Source organism: Tachyglossus aculeatus (assembly GCF_015852505.1).
Source record: "Tachyglossus aculeatus isolate mTacAcu1 chromosome 12 unlocalized genomic scaffold, mTacAcu1.pri SUPER_6_unloc_1, whole genome shotgun sequence".
In the NCBI taxonomy this organism is placed as follows: Eukaryota; Metazoa; Chordata; class Mammalia; order Monotremata; family Tachyglossidae; genus Tachyglossus; species Tachyglossus aculeatus.
This window is the reverse complement of record NW_024044828.1, coordinates 875225-891386: the sequence shown is the minus strand read 5'-3', so window position 1 is coordinate 891386 and position 16162 is coordinate 875225. Positions and strand designations below refer to the sequence as shown.

At 46.0% G+C, this 16162-nt stretch overlaps 1 protein-coding gene across 1 annotated transcript in view; it reads left to right on the top strand.

Moving 5' to 3' along the window:
* The window catches only part of UBR1 (ubiquitin protein ligase E3 component n-recognin 1), a 143806-nt gene that overhangs the window by 26206 nt on the left and 101438 nt on the right, over positions 1-16162 (top strand). The window contains exons 5-8 of the mRNA XM_038740970.1: positions 4905-5035; positions 8993-9131; positions 10246-10308; positions 14362-14485. Of these exons, the coding sequence (XP_038596898.1) occupies positions 4905-5035; positions 8993-9131; positions 10246-10308; positions 14362-14485 (457 nt within the window). The remainder of the gene's footprint in view (positions 1-4904; positions 5036-8992; positions 9132-10245; positions 10309-14361; positions 14486-16162) is intronic.

Sequence of the window (16162 nt, the reverse complement as noted above, 5' to 3'; positions counted from 1 at the left end):
GGGGGTCCCTCAAGGTTCGGTTCCGGGTCCCCCTCTGTTCTCCATCCACACCCACGCCCTTGGAGAACTCAATCCTGTATATATGTATATATGTTTGTACATATTTATTACTCTATTTTACTTGTGCATATCTATTCTATTTTATTTTGTTAATATGTTTGGTTTTATTCTCTGTCTCCCCCTTCTAGACTGTGAGTCCACTGTTGGGTAGGGACTGTCTCTATATATTGCCAACCTGGACTTCCCAAGCGCTTAGTACAGTGCTCTGCACATAGTAAGCGCTCAGTAAATGAGATTGATTGATTCACTCCCACAGCTTCAACTGCCACCTCTATGTGGATGATCCCCAAATCTCCATCTCCAGCCCCGATCTCTCCCTCTCTCCAGTCCCGCATCCCCTCCGGCCTTCAATCAATCAATCAATCAATCAATCAGTTGTATTTATTGAGCACCTACTGTGTGCGGAGCACTGTACTAAGCGCTTGGGAAGTACAAGTTGGCAACAAGACGTCTCTCAGCCGTGTGACCTTGGACAAGTCACTTAACTTTGTGCCTCATCTGTAAAATGGGGATTAAGGTTGTGAGCCCCAAGTGGGACCACCTGATCACCGCGTGTCCCCCCAGCGCTTAGAACAGTGTCTTGCACATAGTAAGCGCTTAACAAATACCGCCATTATTATTATTACTTGACTGTCCTCCAGTCACCTCAGACCGAAGATGTCTCAAACAGAACTTCTTATCTTCCCAACCGAACCCTGCCTACCCCCCGACTCTCTTGTCACCACAGACGGCACTACCATCCTTCCTGACTCACAAGCCTTGGCGTTTCCCTTGACTCCTCTGTCATTCATTCATTCATTCAATGGTATTTATTGAGCGCTTACTGTGTGCAGAGCACTGTACTAAGCGCTTGGGAAGTCCAAGTTGGCAACATCTAGAGACGGTCCCTACCTGACAGTGGGCTCACAGTCTAGAAGGGGGAGACAGAGAACAAAACCAAACATACTAACAAAATAAAAGAAATAGAATAAATATGTACAAATAAAATAGAGTAATAAATACGTACAAACATATATACATACATATATTGTATGTATTCAGTGCACGCTTTCATTCATTCATTCATTCATTCAATCGTATTTATTGAGCGCTTACTGTGTGCAGAGCACTGTACTAAGCGCTTGGAAAGTCCAAGTTGGCAACATGTAGAGACGGGCCCTACCCGACAGCAGCTCACAGTCTATAAGGGGGAGACAGACAAAAAGACAAAACATATTAACAAAATAAAAGAAATAGAATAAGTATGTACAAATAAAATAGAGTAATAAATATGTACAAACATATATACATACATATATTGTATGCAACCCACGCTTTTGTTCATTCAGTCGTATTTATTGAGCGCTTACTGTGTGCAGAGCACTGTACTAAGCACTTGGGAAGTCCAAGTTGACAACATATAGAGACGGTCCCTGCCTGACAGCGGGCTCACAGTCTTGAAGGGGGAGACGGACAACAAGGCAAAACATATTAACAAAATAAAAGAAATAGAATAAATCTGTACAAATAAAATGAATAGAGTAATAAATACGTGCAAACATGTATTCATTCATTCAATCGTATTTATTGAGCACTTACTGTGTGCAGAGCACTGGACTAAGTGCTTGGGAAGTCCAAGTTGGCAACATATAGAGACGGTCCATACCCGACAGTGGGCTCACGGTCTAGAAGGGGGAGACAGACAACAAGACAAAACATATTAACAAAATAAAAGAAATAGAATAAATCTGTACAAATAAAATGAATAGAGTAATAAATATGTACAAACATATATACATACATATATTGTATGTATTCAGCCCACGCTCTTGTTCATTCATTCATTCATTCAGTGGTATTTATTGAGTTCTTACTGTGTGCAGAGCACTGTACTAAGCGCTTGGGAAGTCCAAGTTGGCAACATAGAGACCCGACAGTGGGCTCACAGTCTAGAAGGGGGAGACAGACAACAAGACAAAACATATTAACAAAGTAAAAGAACTAGAATAAATATGTACAAATAAAATAGAGTAATAAATACATACAAACATATATACATACATATATTGTATGTATTCAGCCCATGCTCTCATTCATTCAGTCATATTTATTGAGCGCTTACTATGTGCAGAGCACTGGACTAAGCGCTTGGGAAGTACAAGTTTCACTAAATCCATCTTCACAACATCGCCGTAATCCACCCTCTCCTTTCTGTCCAAACCGCTACCACGTTAATACAGTCACTCACTCATCTTACTGCGTCGGCCTCCTGTCTCTCCCCACTCCAGCCCGTACTTCACTCTGCCGCCCGGATCGGTTCCCGACAGGAGCGCCCGGGACGTTTCGCTCCACTCTTTGAAAACCCCTCCCACTCACCTCCACGTCGAACAAAACTTCACCTTTGGGGTTGAAAGCGCTGGACCGCCCTGCTCCTCGCTCCTTCCTTACCTCGCTTCTCTCTTTCCACCACCCAGCGCTCGCACTTGGCTCTTCTCATTGTGCTTTAATCTCGCCTTCTCCCTTCCAACCCTCATCCTGCTTCCGTCTCAAAACGCCCTCGCTCCTCGGATCCGGCAGACGGTTACTGTTCCCCCCTCAAAGCCTTACTGAAGGCCCATCCCCTCCAAGGGGCCTTCCCAGACATAGCCCCGCTTTCCCTCATCCCCCACTCCCTTCTGCGTCGCTCTGACGTGCTCCACTTGCTCTTTTCCCTCTCCCAGACTCATTTTATTTCTTTGTATTGATGTCTGCCTCCCCACCTCTAGACTGTAAATCAGTCAATCAATCAATCAATCATATTTATTGAGCACTTACTGTGTACAGAGCACTGTACTGAGCGCTTGGGAAGTACAAGTTGGCAACATATAGAAACGGTCCCTACCCAACAGTGGGCTCACAGTCTAGAAGGGGGAGACAGAGAACAAAACAAAGCATAGTAACAAAATAAAATAAATAGAATAGATATGTACAAGTAAAATAAATATATTAACAAAATAAATAGAATAGATGTGTACTAGTAAAATAAATATATTAACAAAATAAATAGAATAGATATGTACAAGTAAAATAAATAAATACATTTATTTATTTATTTATTATTTATTTATAAACTCATCGTGGACAGGGAATGTGACTTTATTGTTGTGTTGTACTCTCCCAAGTGCTTAGTACAGTGCTCTGCACACAGTAAGCGCTCAATAAATACGATTGATTGATTAATACAGTGCTGTGCGCACAGTAAGTGCTCAGTAAATACAACCGAATGAACCAGAGTTTTAACTGATGGGATAATAATAATAATAATGATGGCATTTATTAAGCGCTTACTTCTAAGCGCTGGGGGAGAGTGACCAGGTGGTCACACGGGGGGCTCACAGTCTTTATCCCCATTTTCCAGATGAGGGAACTGAGGCACAGAGAAGTTGCCCAAAGTCACACAGCTGACATTTGGCAGAGCTGGGGGGATGAAGAGAGACCTTAGCCTGATTTGACAAATTGATGACGACGATGGTGGTATTTGTTAAGCGCTTACTATGTGCCAAGCACTGTTCTAAGCGCTGGGGGAGATACAAGGGGAGATAGCAGGCCTTCCCAGACTGAGCCCCCTCCTTCCTCTCCCCCTCCTCCGCATCCCTTCTGCCTTACCTCCTTCCCCTCCCCACAGCACCTGTATATACGTATATATGTTTGTAAGGATTTATTACTCTATTTTATTTGTACATATTTATTCTATTTATTTTATTTCGTTAATACGTTTTGTTTTGTTGTCTGTCTCCCCATTCTAGACCGTGAGCCCACTGTCGGGTAGGGACCGTCTCTATATGTTGCTGACTTGGACTTCCCAAGCGCTTAGTCCAGTGCTCTGCACACAGTAAGCGCTCGATAAATACGATGGAGTGAATGAATGAAAGGTCATCAGAAGCAGCGTGGGTCGAGAAGCAGCATGGCTCAGTGAAAAGAGCCCAGGCTTTGGAGTCAGAGGTCATGGGTTCAAACCCCGGCTCCGCCAATTGTCAACTGGGTGACTTTGGGCAAGTCACTTCACTTCTCTGGGCCTCAGTGACCTCATCTGGAAAATGGGGATGAAGACTGTGAGCACCCCCGTGGGCCAACCTGATCACCCTGTAACCTCCCCAGCACTTAGAACAGTGCTTTGCGCATAGTAAGCGCTTAATAAATGCCGCCATTATTATTATTATTATTATTATCAGGTTGTCCCAAGTGGGGCTCCCGGTCTTAATCCCCATTTTCCAGATGAGGGAACTGAGGCCCAGAGAAGTGAAGCGACGGGCCCAAAGTCAAACAGCTGACAAGTGGCGGAGCCCGGATTAGAACCCAGGACCTCGGACTCCCAAGCCCGGGCTCCTTCCACTGAGCCACGTCGCAGTGATGAAGAATGATTCATTCATTCAGTCGTATTTATTGAGCGCTTACTGTGTGCAGAGCACTGTACTAAGCGCTTGGGAAGTCCAAGTCGGCAACATATAGAGACGGTCCCTACCCGACAGCGGGCTCGCAGAATGATGATTAATCACATGTGGTTTCAGGCCTGGATGGTTTAGGCTCGGTTTTGTTTCGTTTTATTTCCGCCTACTGGGATCCTGCCCTTAAAAGGCTACTGTAATAAACGCATTTTCTCCCCAAGGAAGCATCCCCATTACTAATTGTGTGCCCGGAGAAAAAGGAGGAAATTCCCACAGCTCCTGATTCCAGGTTTCTGGAGATGAAGGGGGGAATCGCGGCTCTACAGTAGTGATCCCCTGGAGCTAGGGTTCCAGATAAATGGTCGAAAGGGTTTCTGTTCCGTTGGTTCGTGCCCGCCGTCGGCCCGCCGTCTTCCATGCCGCTTTTTTTATTTTTTCCAGCACTCTGGCCGCCTGCTGAACGAGGAAGTCCTGGCTCAGGCCAAGAAGATCTTCTCTTCCGTGATAAAGTACATTGTCGAGATGACTATTTGGAATGAACAGCAAGAACTCCCACCTCTGCTCCAGACCAGGTGAGGAATAGTCCCTGCAGGCAGAGTCTAATCCCACTTCTAACCGCACTCCCTTACCGGGACGTTGCGTGGCGTTTTAATATAGCAATAATAATAATAGTTATGGCATTTATTAAGTGCTTACTATGTGCTTTGCACTGTTCTAAGCGCTGGGGAGGTTACAACGTGATCAGGTTGTCCCACGGGGTTGGGGGGGGGGGGATGTGACTTTATTGTTGTGTTGTACTCTCCCAAGCGCTTAATACAGTGCTGTGTGCACGGTAAGTGCTCAATAATCAATCAATCAATTGTATTTATTGAGCGCTTACTGTGTGCAGAGCACTGTACTAAGCACTTGGGAAGTACAAGTTGGCAGCATATAGAGACAGTCCCTACCCAACAGTGGGCTCACAGTCTAGAAAACTAGAAGTCAATAAATACAACCGAATGAACCAGAGTTTTAACTGATGGGATAATAATAATAATAATAAATAATGATGGCATTTATTAAGCGCTTACTATATGCAAAGCACTGTTCTAAGCGCTGGGGAGGTTACAGAGTGATCAGGTTGTCCCACGGGGGGCTCACAGTCTTCGTCCCCATTTTCTAAATGAGGGAACTGAGGCCCAGAGAAGTGAAGTGACTTGCCCAGAGTCACCCAGCGGACAAGTGGCAGAGCTGGGATTCGAACCCATGACCTCAGACTCCAAAGCCCGGGCTCTTTCCACTGAGCCATGCTGCTTCTCATGTTTTGAAGAATTAATTCTGGTCAACGTCCAACGAGGAGCCGAGTCATCCCCGCAGGGCAGGAAGCTGGAGCTTCCTCCGCGTCTGAGCTCTTCTGATGCCCAGGCTTGCCGTCATCGTCCCCAGAGAGGGACTTGGCTGGTTTGGAAGCACGGAAAGAGCCCGGGCTTTGGAGTTAGAGGTCGTGGGTTCAAATCCCGGCTCGGCCGCCTGTCAGCTGGGTGACTTTGAGCAAGCCACTTCGCTTCTCCGGGCCTCAGTTCCCTCATCTGGAAAATGGGGATTAAGACCGTGAGCCCCCCCGTGGGACAGCCTCATCACCTTGTTACCTCCCCAGTGCTTCAAACAGTGCTTTGCACATAGTAAGTGCTTAATAAATACCATTATTATTATTATTATTATTATTATTATTATTTGGAGAAGTGGCCATTTGTTTGGGAGAAGTTGAGCAGACCCTTTAGAGATCAAGGCAGGGAGAAGATGTGGGGTTGGAAGTCCAGAGGCTGCAAGGAGCTGGGGAGGGAAGATGGGAGTCGGCAGATTCGGAGAGGACAGGAGGTAAAAAGAGGCGGGGAAATGTTCCAGTTGGGATGGCTCAAAGATACACTTGTAAAAACAACCTTAAAACCTCAAAAAATCCATGCTCAGTGGAAAGAGCCCGGGCTTTGGAGTCAAAGGTCGTGGGTTCAAATCCCGGCTCCACCGCCTGTCAGCTGGGTGACTTTGGGCAAGTCACTTTACTTCTCTGGACCTCAGTTCCCTCATCTGGAAAACAGGGATGAAGACTGGGAGCCCCCCGTGGGACAACCTCATCACCTTGTTACCTCCCCAGCGCTTCGAACAGTGCTTTGCACATAGGAAGCGCTTAATAAATGCTCTCATTACTTATTATTCATTTATTTAAAAAGAGCATACCTGCGGATTCAAGTCGTATGTAGTAGACAGGATTCTAGTGGTTGTCCACAGTGTTTTGCACATAGGAAGCGCTTAATAAATGCTCTCATTATTTATTATTCATTTATTTAAAAAGAGCATACCTGCGGATTCGAGTCGTATGTAGTAGACGGGATTCTAGTGGTTGTCCACAGTGCTTTGCGTGTAGGAAGCGCTTAATAAATGCTCTCATTACTTATTATTCATTTATTTAAAAAGAGCATACCTGCGGATTCGAGTTGTATGCGGTAGATGGGATCCTAGTGGTTGTCCACAGTGCTTTGCACATAGGAAGCGCTTAATAAATGCTCTCATTATTTATTATTCATTTATTTAAAACGAGCATACCTGTGGATTTGAGTTGTTTGCAGTAGACGGGATTCTAGTGGTTGTCCACAGTGCTTTGCATGTAGGAAGCGCTTAATAAATGCTCTCATTACTTATTATTCATTTATTTAAAAAGAGCATACCTGCGGATTCGAGTTGTATGCAGTAGGCGGGATTTTCGCGGTTGTCCACAGTGCTTTGCATATAGGTAGCGCTTAATGAATGCTCTCATTACTCATTATTCATTTATTTAAAAAGAGCATACCTGCAGATTCGAGTCGTATGTAGTAGACGGAGTTCTAGTGGTTGTCCACAGTGCTTTGCACATAGGAAGCGCTTAATAAATGCTCTCGTTACTCATTATTCATTTATTTAAAAAGAGCATACCTGCGGATTCGAATCGTATGTAGTAGACGGAATTCTAGTGGTTGTCCACAGTGCTTTGCACGTAGGAAGCGCTTAATAAATGCTCTCATTACTTATTATTCATTTATGGATTCCACAGTTAGGGACAAAAACTATGTTTGTTAATATACATGTACATAAAATATATAAATCTCTGTTCTAAGCACTGGATAATTCATTCATTCAAAATACCGGGACCTGATAGATTCAGCAGACACCAAAGCCACCCCTTTACTCGTGGATTCCACAGTAAGGGACAAAAGCTACGTATGTTAATATGCGTGTACATAAACTACATAAATAATAATATACATATGTGTGTACACGTCCTACCTCTGTCCTGGAGTGCCCTCCCTCCTCACATATTCTATTGATTTTATTTTGTTAATATGTTTTGTTTTGGTGTCGGTCTCCCGCTTCTAGACTGTGAGCCCGCCATCGGGTAGGGACCGTCTCTAGATGTTGCCGACTTGGACTTCCCGGCGCTTAGTACAGTGCTCTGCACACAGTCAGCGCTCAATAAATATGATTGAATTAATAATACATAATGATAATAATAATGGCATTTATTAAGCGCTTACTATGTGCAAAGCTCTGTTCTATGCACTGGATTATTCATTAATTCAAAATACCGGGACCTGATAGATTCAGCAGACGCCCCAACTGTGGATTCCACAGTTAGGAACAAAAACTACGTATATTAATATATGTGTACAAAAAACATAAATAATAATATACATATGTGTGTACACGTCCTACCTCTGGCCTGCAGTGCCCTCCCTCCTCACATATTCTATTGATTTTATTTTAATATGTTTTGTTTTGGTGTCGGTCTCCAGCTTCTAGACTGTGAGCCCGGCCGTCGGGTAGGGACTGTCTCTAGATGTTGCCGACTTGGACTTCCCAAGCGCTTAGTCCAGTGCCCTGCACGCAGTAAGCGCCCAATAAATACGATTGAATGAATCCGCCAAACTAGCTCTCTTCCCCTCTTCGGAGCCCTACCGAAATCTCACCTCCTCCAGGAGGCCTTCCCAGACCGAGCCCCCTTTTCCTCTGTTTCTCCTCCCCTCTCCATCTCCCCACTCCCCCCATCGGCTCTACCCCCTTCCCCGCCCCACAGCACTTAATAATAATCATTATTCGCTTTATTTTGTTAATGATGTGTATAGATCCATCATTCTATTTATTTATTTTGACGCTACCGGTGCCCGTCTACTTGTTTCGTTTCATTGTCTGTCTCCCCCGCTTCTGGACCGTGAGCCCGTTGTCGGGTAGGGACCGTCTCTATCCGTTGCCGAATTGGACTTGACGGCGCTCTGCGCGCCCAGTAAATACGAACAAATGATTAAAAGTAGACTTCTTCTAGACTGTGAGCCCACTGCTGGGTAGGGACCATCTCTATATGTTGCCAACTTGGACTTCCCAAGCTCTTAGTACAGTTCTCTGCACACGGTAAGTGCTCAATAAATACGATTGATTGATTAGTACGGTGCCCTGCACACAGTAGTAAGCGCTCAATAAATACGATTGAATGAATGAATGAAAAGTAGGCCTTCCTTTTCTAGGGAAAGAACAGGAAGATACTACTGTGTCCTCTTCAACGACGAACACCATTCCTACGACCACGTCATTTACAGTTTACAGCGAGCCCTCGGCTGTGACCATTCGGAGGCTCAGTTACACACGACGGCCATCGACAAGGAGGTACGTGGGCGCCGCGTCTCAACCCGCCAGCCCAGTGAAAACACAGCAGTCCTCTTCAGCTGGGAGGCTTCGTTTTGAGCGCCTTCCTGGAAATCTCACCAATCCACCCCGCCCTCTGCGCCGCGGAGCCCGTATTGAAATCTGAAGCAGCAGAAGTGAGCGGGCGCGACGGGTTTCCTTCGCTTACAGGCTGTCGCGAAACTGAACCTCCCCAACCGGACGGGAGGCCCGAGGCCGGCCCTCGCTCGTCCCAAGAGCCGGACTCTCTCCCGTCTCTGCTCACTATTAATGCGGCTTCTGCCATCTGGCTCTCAACCCCTTCGTTCCACTCGGGCTGCTTTCTTCGGAACAAGCAGAATTAGCTTTAATTCTGTTTGCTCTGACGACTTGACACCCGTCCACAGGTTTGGTTTTGTTAAGACACGCTGTTGTTATTGCTATTATTCCTTATTTTTTTCCCGGGTCGGGGGGTCAGGGGGAGGACTTTTCCTGGGAATGAAGCGGCTGGCAGAGGAGACCTCTGCGCACGCCTGGAAGGGAGCGTGTGCCAGCCTTTCCGCAGCTGCATGGGTGGCTAATCCCTAATCCCGCGCCTGGCTCTATCCTTCCCACCCGTCACACCAAGGCCTGGGTGCGGCGGACGATGCCAGTGGCAATCTCCGCGTCCCGGCCGGCCGGAAGGGAATCCTTGGCCTGCACCTGGAGACTCCCGTCCTCTCCCCGGACGCCAACCCGTCTCCGGGAAGCCGCTTCCCTTCCCTCGAGTCCCCGGGATGAGAAGGAAAAAATTCCTTCCTGGCCTGCTCGGGTGTCTCCCCCTTCTCGACTGTGAGCCCATTGTTGGGTAGGGACCGTCTCTCTAGGTTGCCGACTTGTACTTCCCAAGTGCTTAGTCCAGTGCTCTGCACACAGTAAGCGCTCAATAAATACGATTGAATGGATGATGAATGAACTCCTAGGGTGCAACTTCCTCATTCCCATTTTCTTTTGCGCCCCCGGGTGTGTAGGAACTTGTCAAGAGTTGCGTGTTCGTCCCGTTAGCTGCGTCCTTAAGCGTTGCCTCGTGATCGTTCACCTCTCTTTCATCTGAATTGTCTTTTTTATCTTTATTCAGGGTCGCCGAGCTGTCACGGTGGGGCCTTACGCTCCTTGTCAAGAAGCAAGGGAAGACATAAAGGTAACGGTCCAAAGACGAAATAAGAGGCTAGAAGAGAGCCGTGAGAAAAGGCCTAAATTGGACAGAGTTGGGTTTTTTCGTTTTAATAAAGAATGGATCTGTGGTCAAGAATCTAGGAGCTCATGTAGAATGGAGATTATAGGGGAGATTTAGATTTGGAGGCAGAGGTGGTTGGGGGGAGAGATGGAAAAAGGTTCTTAATCATTCGGTCGTATTTATTAATAATGATAATAATAATAATGATGGCATTAAGCGCTTACTATGTGCAAAGCACCGTACTAAGCGCTTGGATAGAGACGGTCCCTACCCAACAGCGGGCTCACAGTCTAGGAAGGGGAGACAGACAACAAAATGAAACAGGTAGACAGGTCTGTCAGGGTACTTTTCAATTCATGATGTCATTCACTCATTCGGTCGTATTTATTGAGCGCTTACTGTGTGCAGAGCACTGTACTAAGCGCTTGGGAAGTCCAGGTCGGCAGCGTATAGTTATGGTCCCTACCCGACAACGGGCTCACAGTCTCGGAGGGGGAGACAGACAACAAAATGAAACAGGTAGACAGGTCTCTCAGGGTACTTTTCCATTCATGTCGCCATTCACTCATTCAGTCGTATTTACTGAGCACTTACTGTGTGCAGAGCACTGTACTAATCGCTTGGAAAGTCCAAGTCGGCAACGTATAGAGACGGTCCCTACCCGACAACGGGCTCACAGTCTAGAAGGGGGAGACAGACAACAAAACAAAATATTAACAAAATAAAATAAATAGAATAAATATGTACAAATAAAATAAATAGAGTAATAAATCCATACAAACATATATACAGGTGCTGTGGGGAGGGGAAGGAGGTAAGGTGGGGCGGGGGGGACCATTCACTCATTCAGTCGTATTTATTGAGTGCTTACTGTGTGCAGAGCACTGTACTAAGCGCTTGGGATGTCCAAGTCGGCAACGTATGGAGACGGTCCCTACCCGACAACGGGCTCACAGTCTAGGAGGGGGAGACAGAGAACAAAACGAAACAGGTAGACAGGTCTTCAGGGTACTTTTCGATTCATGTCATCATTCACTCATTCGGTCGTATTTATTGAGCGCTTACTGTGTGCAGAGCACTGTACTAAGCGCTTGGGAAGTCCAAGTCGGCAACGTGTAGAGACGGTCGCTACCCGACAACGGGCTCACAGTGTAAGAGGGGGAGACAGACAATAAAACGAAACAGGTAGACAGGTCTGTCGGTACTTTTCCGTTCATGTTGTCATTCGTTCATTCAGTCATATCTATTGAGCGCTTAAACGTTTGGGAAATAACGATGGTATTTGTTAAGCGCCTACTATGCGCAAAGCACTGTTTGAAGCGCTGGGGAGGTTACAAGGTGATCAGGTTGTCCCATGGGGGGCTCCCAGTCTTCATCCCCATTTTATAGATGAGGGAACTGAGGCACAGCAAAGTGAAGCGACTTGTCCAAAGTCACCCAGCTGACAGTTGGCAGAGCCGGGATTTGAACCCACGACCTCTGACTCCAAAGCCCGGGCTCTTTCCACTGAGCCACGCTGCTTCTCTGGTACAAACATATGTACAGGTGATAGAGTTCATTCATTCATTCAATCGTATTTATTGAGCGCTTACTGTGTGCAGAGCACTGTACTAAGCGCTTGGGAAGTACAGGTTGATGGACACATCCCCTGCCCACAAAGAGCTTACAGTCTAGAGGGCGAGACAGACATTAATTTAAAGAAATCACTGATATGTCTGTAAGTGCTGTGGGGCTGAGGGAAGGGCCGAATAAAGGATGCGAATCCGAGAGCAAGGGCATGGAGTCGGAGAAGAGGAAACGAAGGCTTAGTAGCCTAAGAAAATTCAGTGCTGGTTTGGTAGGCCGTGTTTCGGATCTCAGTCGCATTTATTGGGCGCTCACTAAGTGCAGATAATAATAATAATAATAATAATAATAATAATAATAATAATAATGGCATTTATTAAGCGCTTACTATGTGCAAAGCACAGTTCCAAGCGCTGGGGGAGATACAAGGTGATCAGGTTGTCCCACGTGGGGCTCACAGTCTTCATCCTCATTTTACAGATGAGGGAACTGAGGCCCAGAGAAGTCAAGTGACTTGCCCAAAGTCACTCAGCTGACAGTTGGCGGAGCCGGGATTTGAACCCATGACCTCTGACTCCAAAGCCCGGGCTCTTTCCACTGAGCCACACTGCTTCTCTTATTGAGAAGCTCATTAAGTGTAGATAATAATAACAATAATAATAATAATGATAGCATTTATTAAACACTTACTATGTTCAAAGCACCGTTCTAAGCACTGGGGGAGATACAAGATGATCAGGTTGTCCCACGTAGGGCTCACAGTCTTCATCCTCATTTTACAGATGAGGGAACTGAGGCCCAGAGAAGTCAAGTGACTTGCCCAAAGTCCACAGCTACTAAGTACAGTATTACTATTATAATAATAGACACATAATTATTATTATTAATAATTAATTATTATTATTATGATTACAGTATAACAGATGCATTCTCTGCCCACGATGAGTTTGCAGCCTAGAGGGAATTTATCTAGAAGATATTTAGCAGACGTTGTTTCCTCACAGCCTATTTTTGAAAGCATTTCTCTCTCTCTTGCCTAGAGTCAGGATCTGGGCTCTAATTATTATTAATAATAATTAATTATTATTATTATTACAGTTTAACAGATGCATTCTCTGCCCACGATGAGTTTGCAGCCTAGAGGGAATTTATTTAGAAGATATTTAGCAGACGTTGTTTCCTCACAGCCTATTTTTGAAAGCATTTCTCTCTCTCTTGCCTAGAGTCAGGATCTGGGCTCTAATTATTATTAATAATAATTAATTATTATTATTATTACAGTTTAACAGATGCATTCTCTGCCCACGATGAGTTTGCAGCCTAGAGGGAATTTATCTAGAAGATATTTAGCAGACGTTGTTTCCTCACAGCCTATTTTTGAAAGTATTTCTCTCTCTCTCTCGCCTAGGAGTTAGGATCTGGGCTCTTATTATTATTATTAATAATTAATAATAATTATTATTATTCCAGTTTAACAGATGCATTCTCTGCCCACGATGAGTTTGCAGCCTAGAGGGAATTTATCTAGAAGATATTTAGCAGACGTTGTTTCCTCACAGCCTATTTTTGAAAGTATTTCTCTCTGTCTCTCGCCTAGGAGTCAGGATCTGGGCTCTACTTTTTCCAGAACTGTTCATCACCCTATCTTGAAATACTATGATTTGTTGACTCTGTACCTTATTCGTATTTATAATCCACCGGTATTCATTCATTCATCCATTCAATCGCATTTATCGAGCGCTTACTGCATGCAGAGCACTGTACTAAGCGCTTGGGAAGTCCAAGTCAGCAACATATAGAGACGGTCCCTACCCGACAGCAGGCTCACGGTCTAGAAGACTGGAGAAGGAGCAACACCCTTTACCCTCTTCTTGACTGTAGACCGTGAGCCCGTTCATTCATTCATTCAGTCGTATTTATTGAGTGCTTATTGTGCGCAGAGCACTGTACTAAGCGCTTGGGAAGTCCAAGTCGGCAACCTAGAGAGACGGTCCCTACCCGACACCGGGCTCACAGTCGAGAAGGGGGAGACACCCGAGCAGGCCAGGAAGGAGTTTTTTCCTTCTCGTCCCGGGGATTCGAGGGAAGGGAAGCGGCTTCCCGGGGCGAGGACGGGAGTCTCCAGGTGCAGGCCGAGGATTCCCCTTCGGCTGGCCGGGGCGCGGAGATTGCCCCGGGTAAGGACCATCTCTCTGTGTTGCCGACTTTCCCCAGCGCTTAGTACAGTGCCGTGCGCACGGTGAGCGCTCAGTAAATACGACTGAATGAACGTGGGCCGTGAACTGGATCCGATGTGTTGTCTTCGTATCTACCCCTGACCGTAGCACACGGTTAAGTGCGTTCAAAGTACCGTAACGAACAGCGCTCAATAAGTACGATTGAATGAATAACTGAAGTCAGGGCAATTGACTTTTTGGGTTTTTTTATCCGTGTGTTCTGACCCACTTCTAGAGGCATTCGGAAAACGTATCCCAGCATCCCCTCCACGTCGAGGTTCTGCACGCGGATGTCATGGCTCACCAGAGATTTGCTCTGCGTCTTGGCTCCTGGTTGAACAAACTCATGAGTTATTCAAGTAAGCGGCTACTCCTGGTTTTTCGTCGCCATCCTCAAAGTCTTCTAGCCTGGGCGAATGTCCGGTGGTAATTGTTATGGAATTGTTTCGGGCCCGGGGGGTCGTCGGAGGACTTGGTTGGGTTCTAATTCCGGCTCTGCGGCGTGACCTTGGGCGAGTCGTCTGACTCGTCTGCACCTCAGTTTCCTCATCTGCAAAATGGCGATTCCCGGTCTTCCTTCTCTTTACGCTCGAGTCCCCAGAGCGGGTGATAAATTCCATCTTAGGCGAAATGCCGGCACGGGACTGATAGTCAACAAATGTGTTGCCAGCTTGTGTCCGGTGCTCTGCACACAGTAAGCGCCCAATAAATACGATTATTAATAATAACAATCATAATTCCCCACACCTACTGACTTGAGCGCCTCTGTGCTACTTTAGCACTTTTGTTTGGCTCTTCCGTACCCTGTTACTTAACATCTGAGTCACCTACGTATCCCGCTTCCCCTTTTTTATCGTTGTTCGGTGCTTACGAGCACTGTACTAAGCACCGGGAGAACGCAAGATAATCAGGTCGGACTATAAGCCCGTCTCTATTGCAGAATTGTACTTTCGAAGCTCTTAGTACAGTGCTCTGCACACAGTAAGCGCCCAATAAATACGATTATTAATAATAACAATCATAATTCCCCACACCTACTGACTGTTGAGCGCCTCTGTGCTACTTTAGCACTTTGGCTCTTCCGTACCCTGTTACTTAACATCTGATTCACATACGTATCCCGCTTCCCCTTTTCTATCGTTGTTTAGTGCTTACGAGCACTGTACTAAGCACCGGGAGAACACAAGATAATCAAGTTGGACTATAAGCCCGTCTCTATTGCCGAATTGTGCTTTCCAAGCGCTTAGTACAGTGCTCTGCACACAGTAAGCGCCCAATAAATATGATTATTAATAATAACAATCATAATTCCCCACACCTACTGACTATTGAGCGCCTCCGTGCTACTTTAGCACTTTTGTTTGTCTCTTCCATACCCTGTTACTTAACGTGTGATTCACATACGTATCCCCCTTCCCCTTTTTTATAGTTGTTTAGTACTTATCACGCCCCAGGCGTGAGCACTAAGCACCAGGGAGAACGCAAGATAATCAGGTCGGACTATAAACCCGTCTCTGTTGCAGAATTGTACTTTCCAAGTGCTTAGTACAGTGCTCTGCACACAGTAAGCGCTCAATAAATACGATTGAATGAATCTAGAGAGCTCTTCGAGTTCATCTTCTCTGGGGAGCATTTGTTCCGTTTTCAGTTTAGTCAGGAGCTGGCCTGGAGAAGCTCTTCGGCATGCCGGACGGGGAAACCGGCCATGGAACATGCGTGGTTAGTCTTGAGGAAAAGGAAGAAATTGTAATGATAGCTTTGGAGTCAGAGGTCATGGGTTCAAATCCCGGCTCCGCCAATTGTCAGCTGGGTGACGTTGGGCAAGTCACTTCTCTGGGCCTCAGTTCCCTCATCTGGAAAATGGGGATTAAGACTGCAAGCCCCATGCAGGACAACCTGATCGCCTTGTATCTCCCCAGCGCCTCGAACAGTGCTTTGCACATAGTAAGTGCTTAACAAATACCATTATTATTATTATTATAACACCGACCCCGTTTGGAGTCAGAGGTCATGGGTTCAAATCCTGGCTCCTCCAC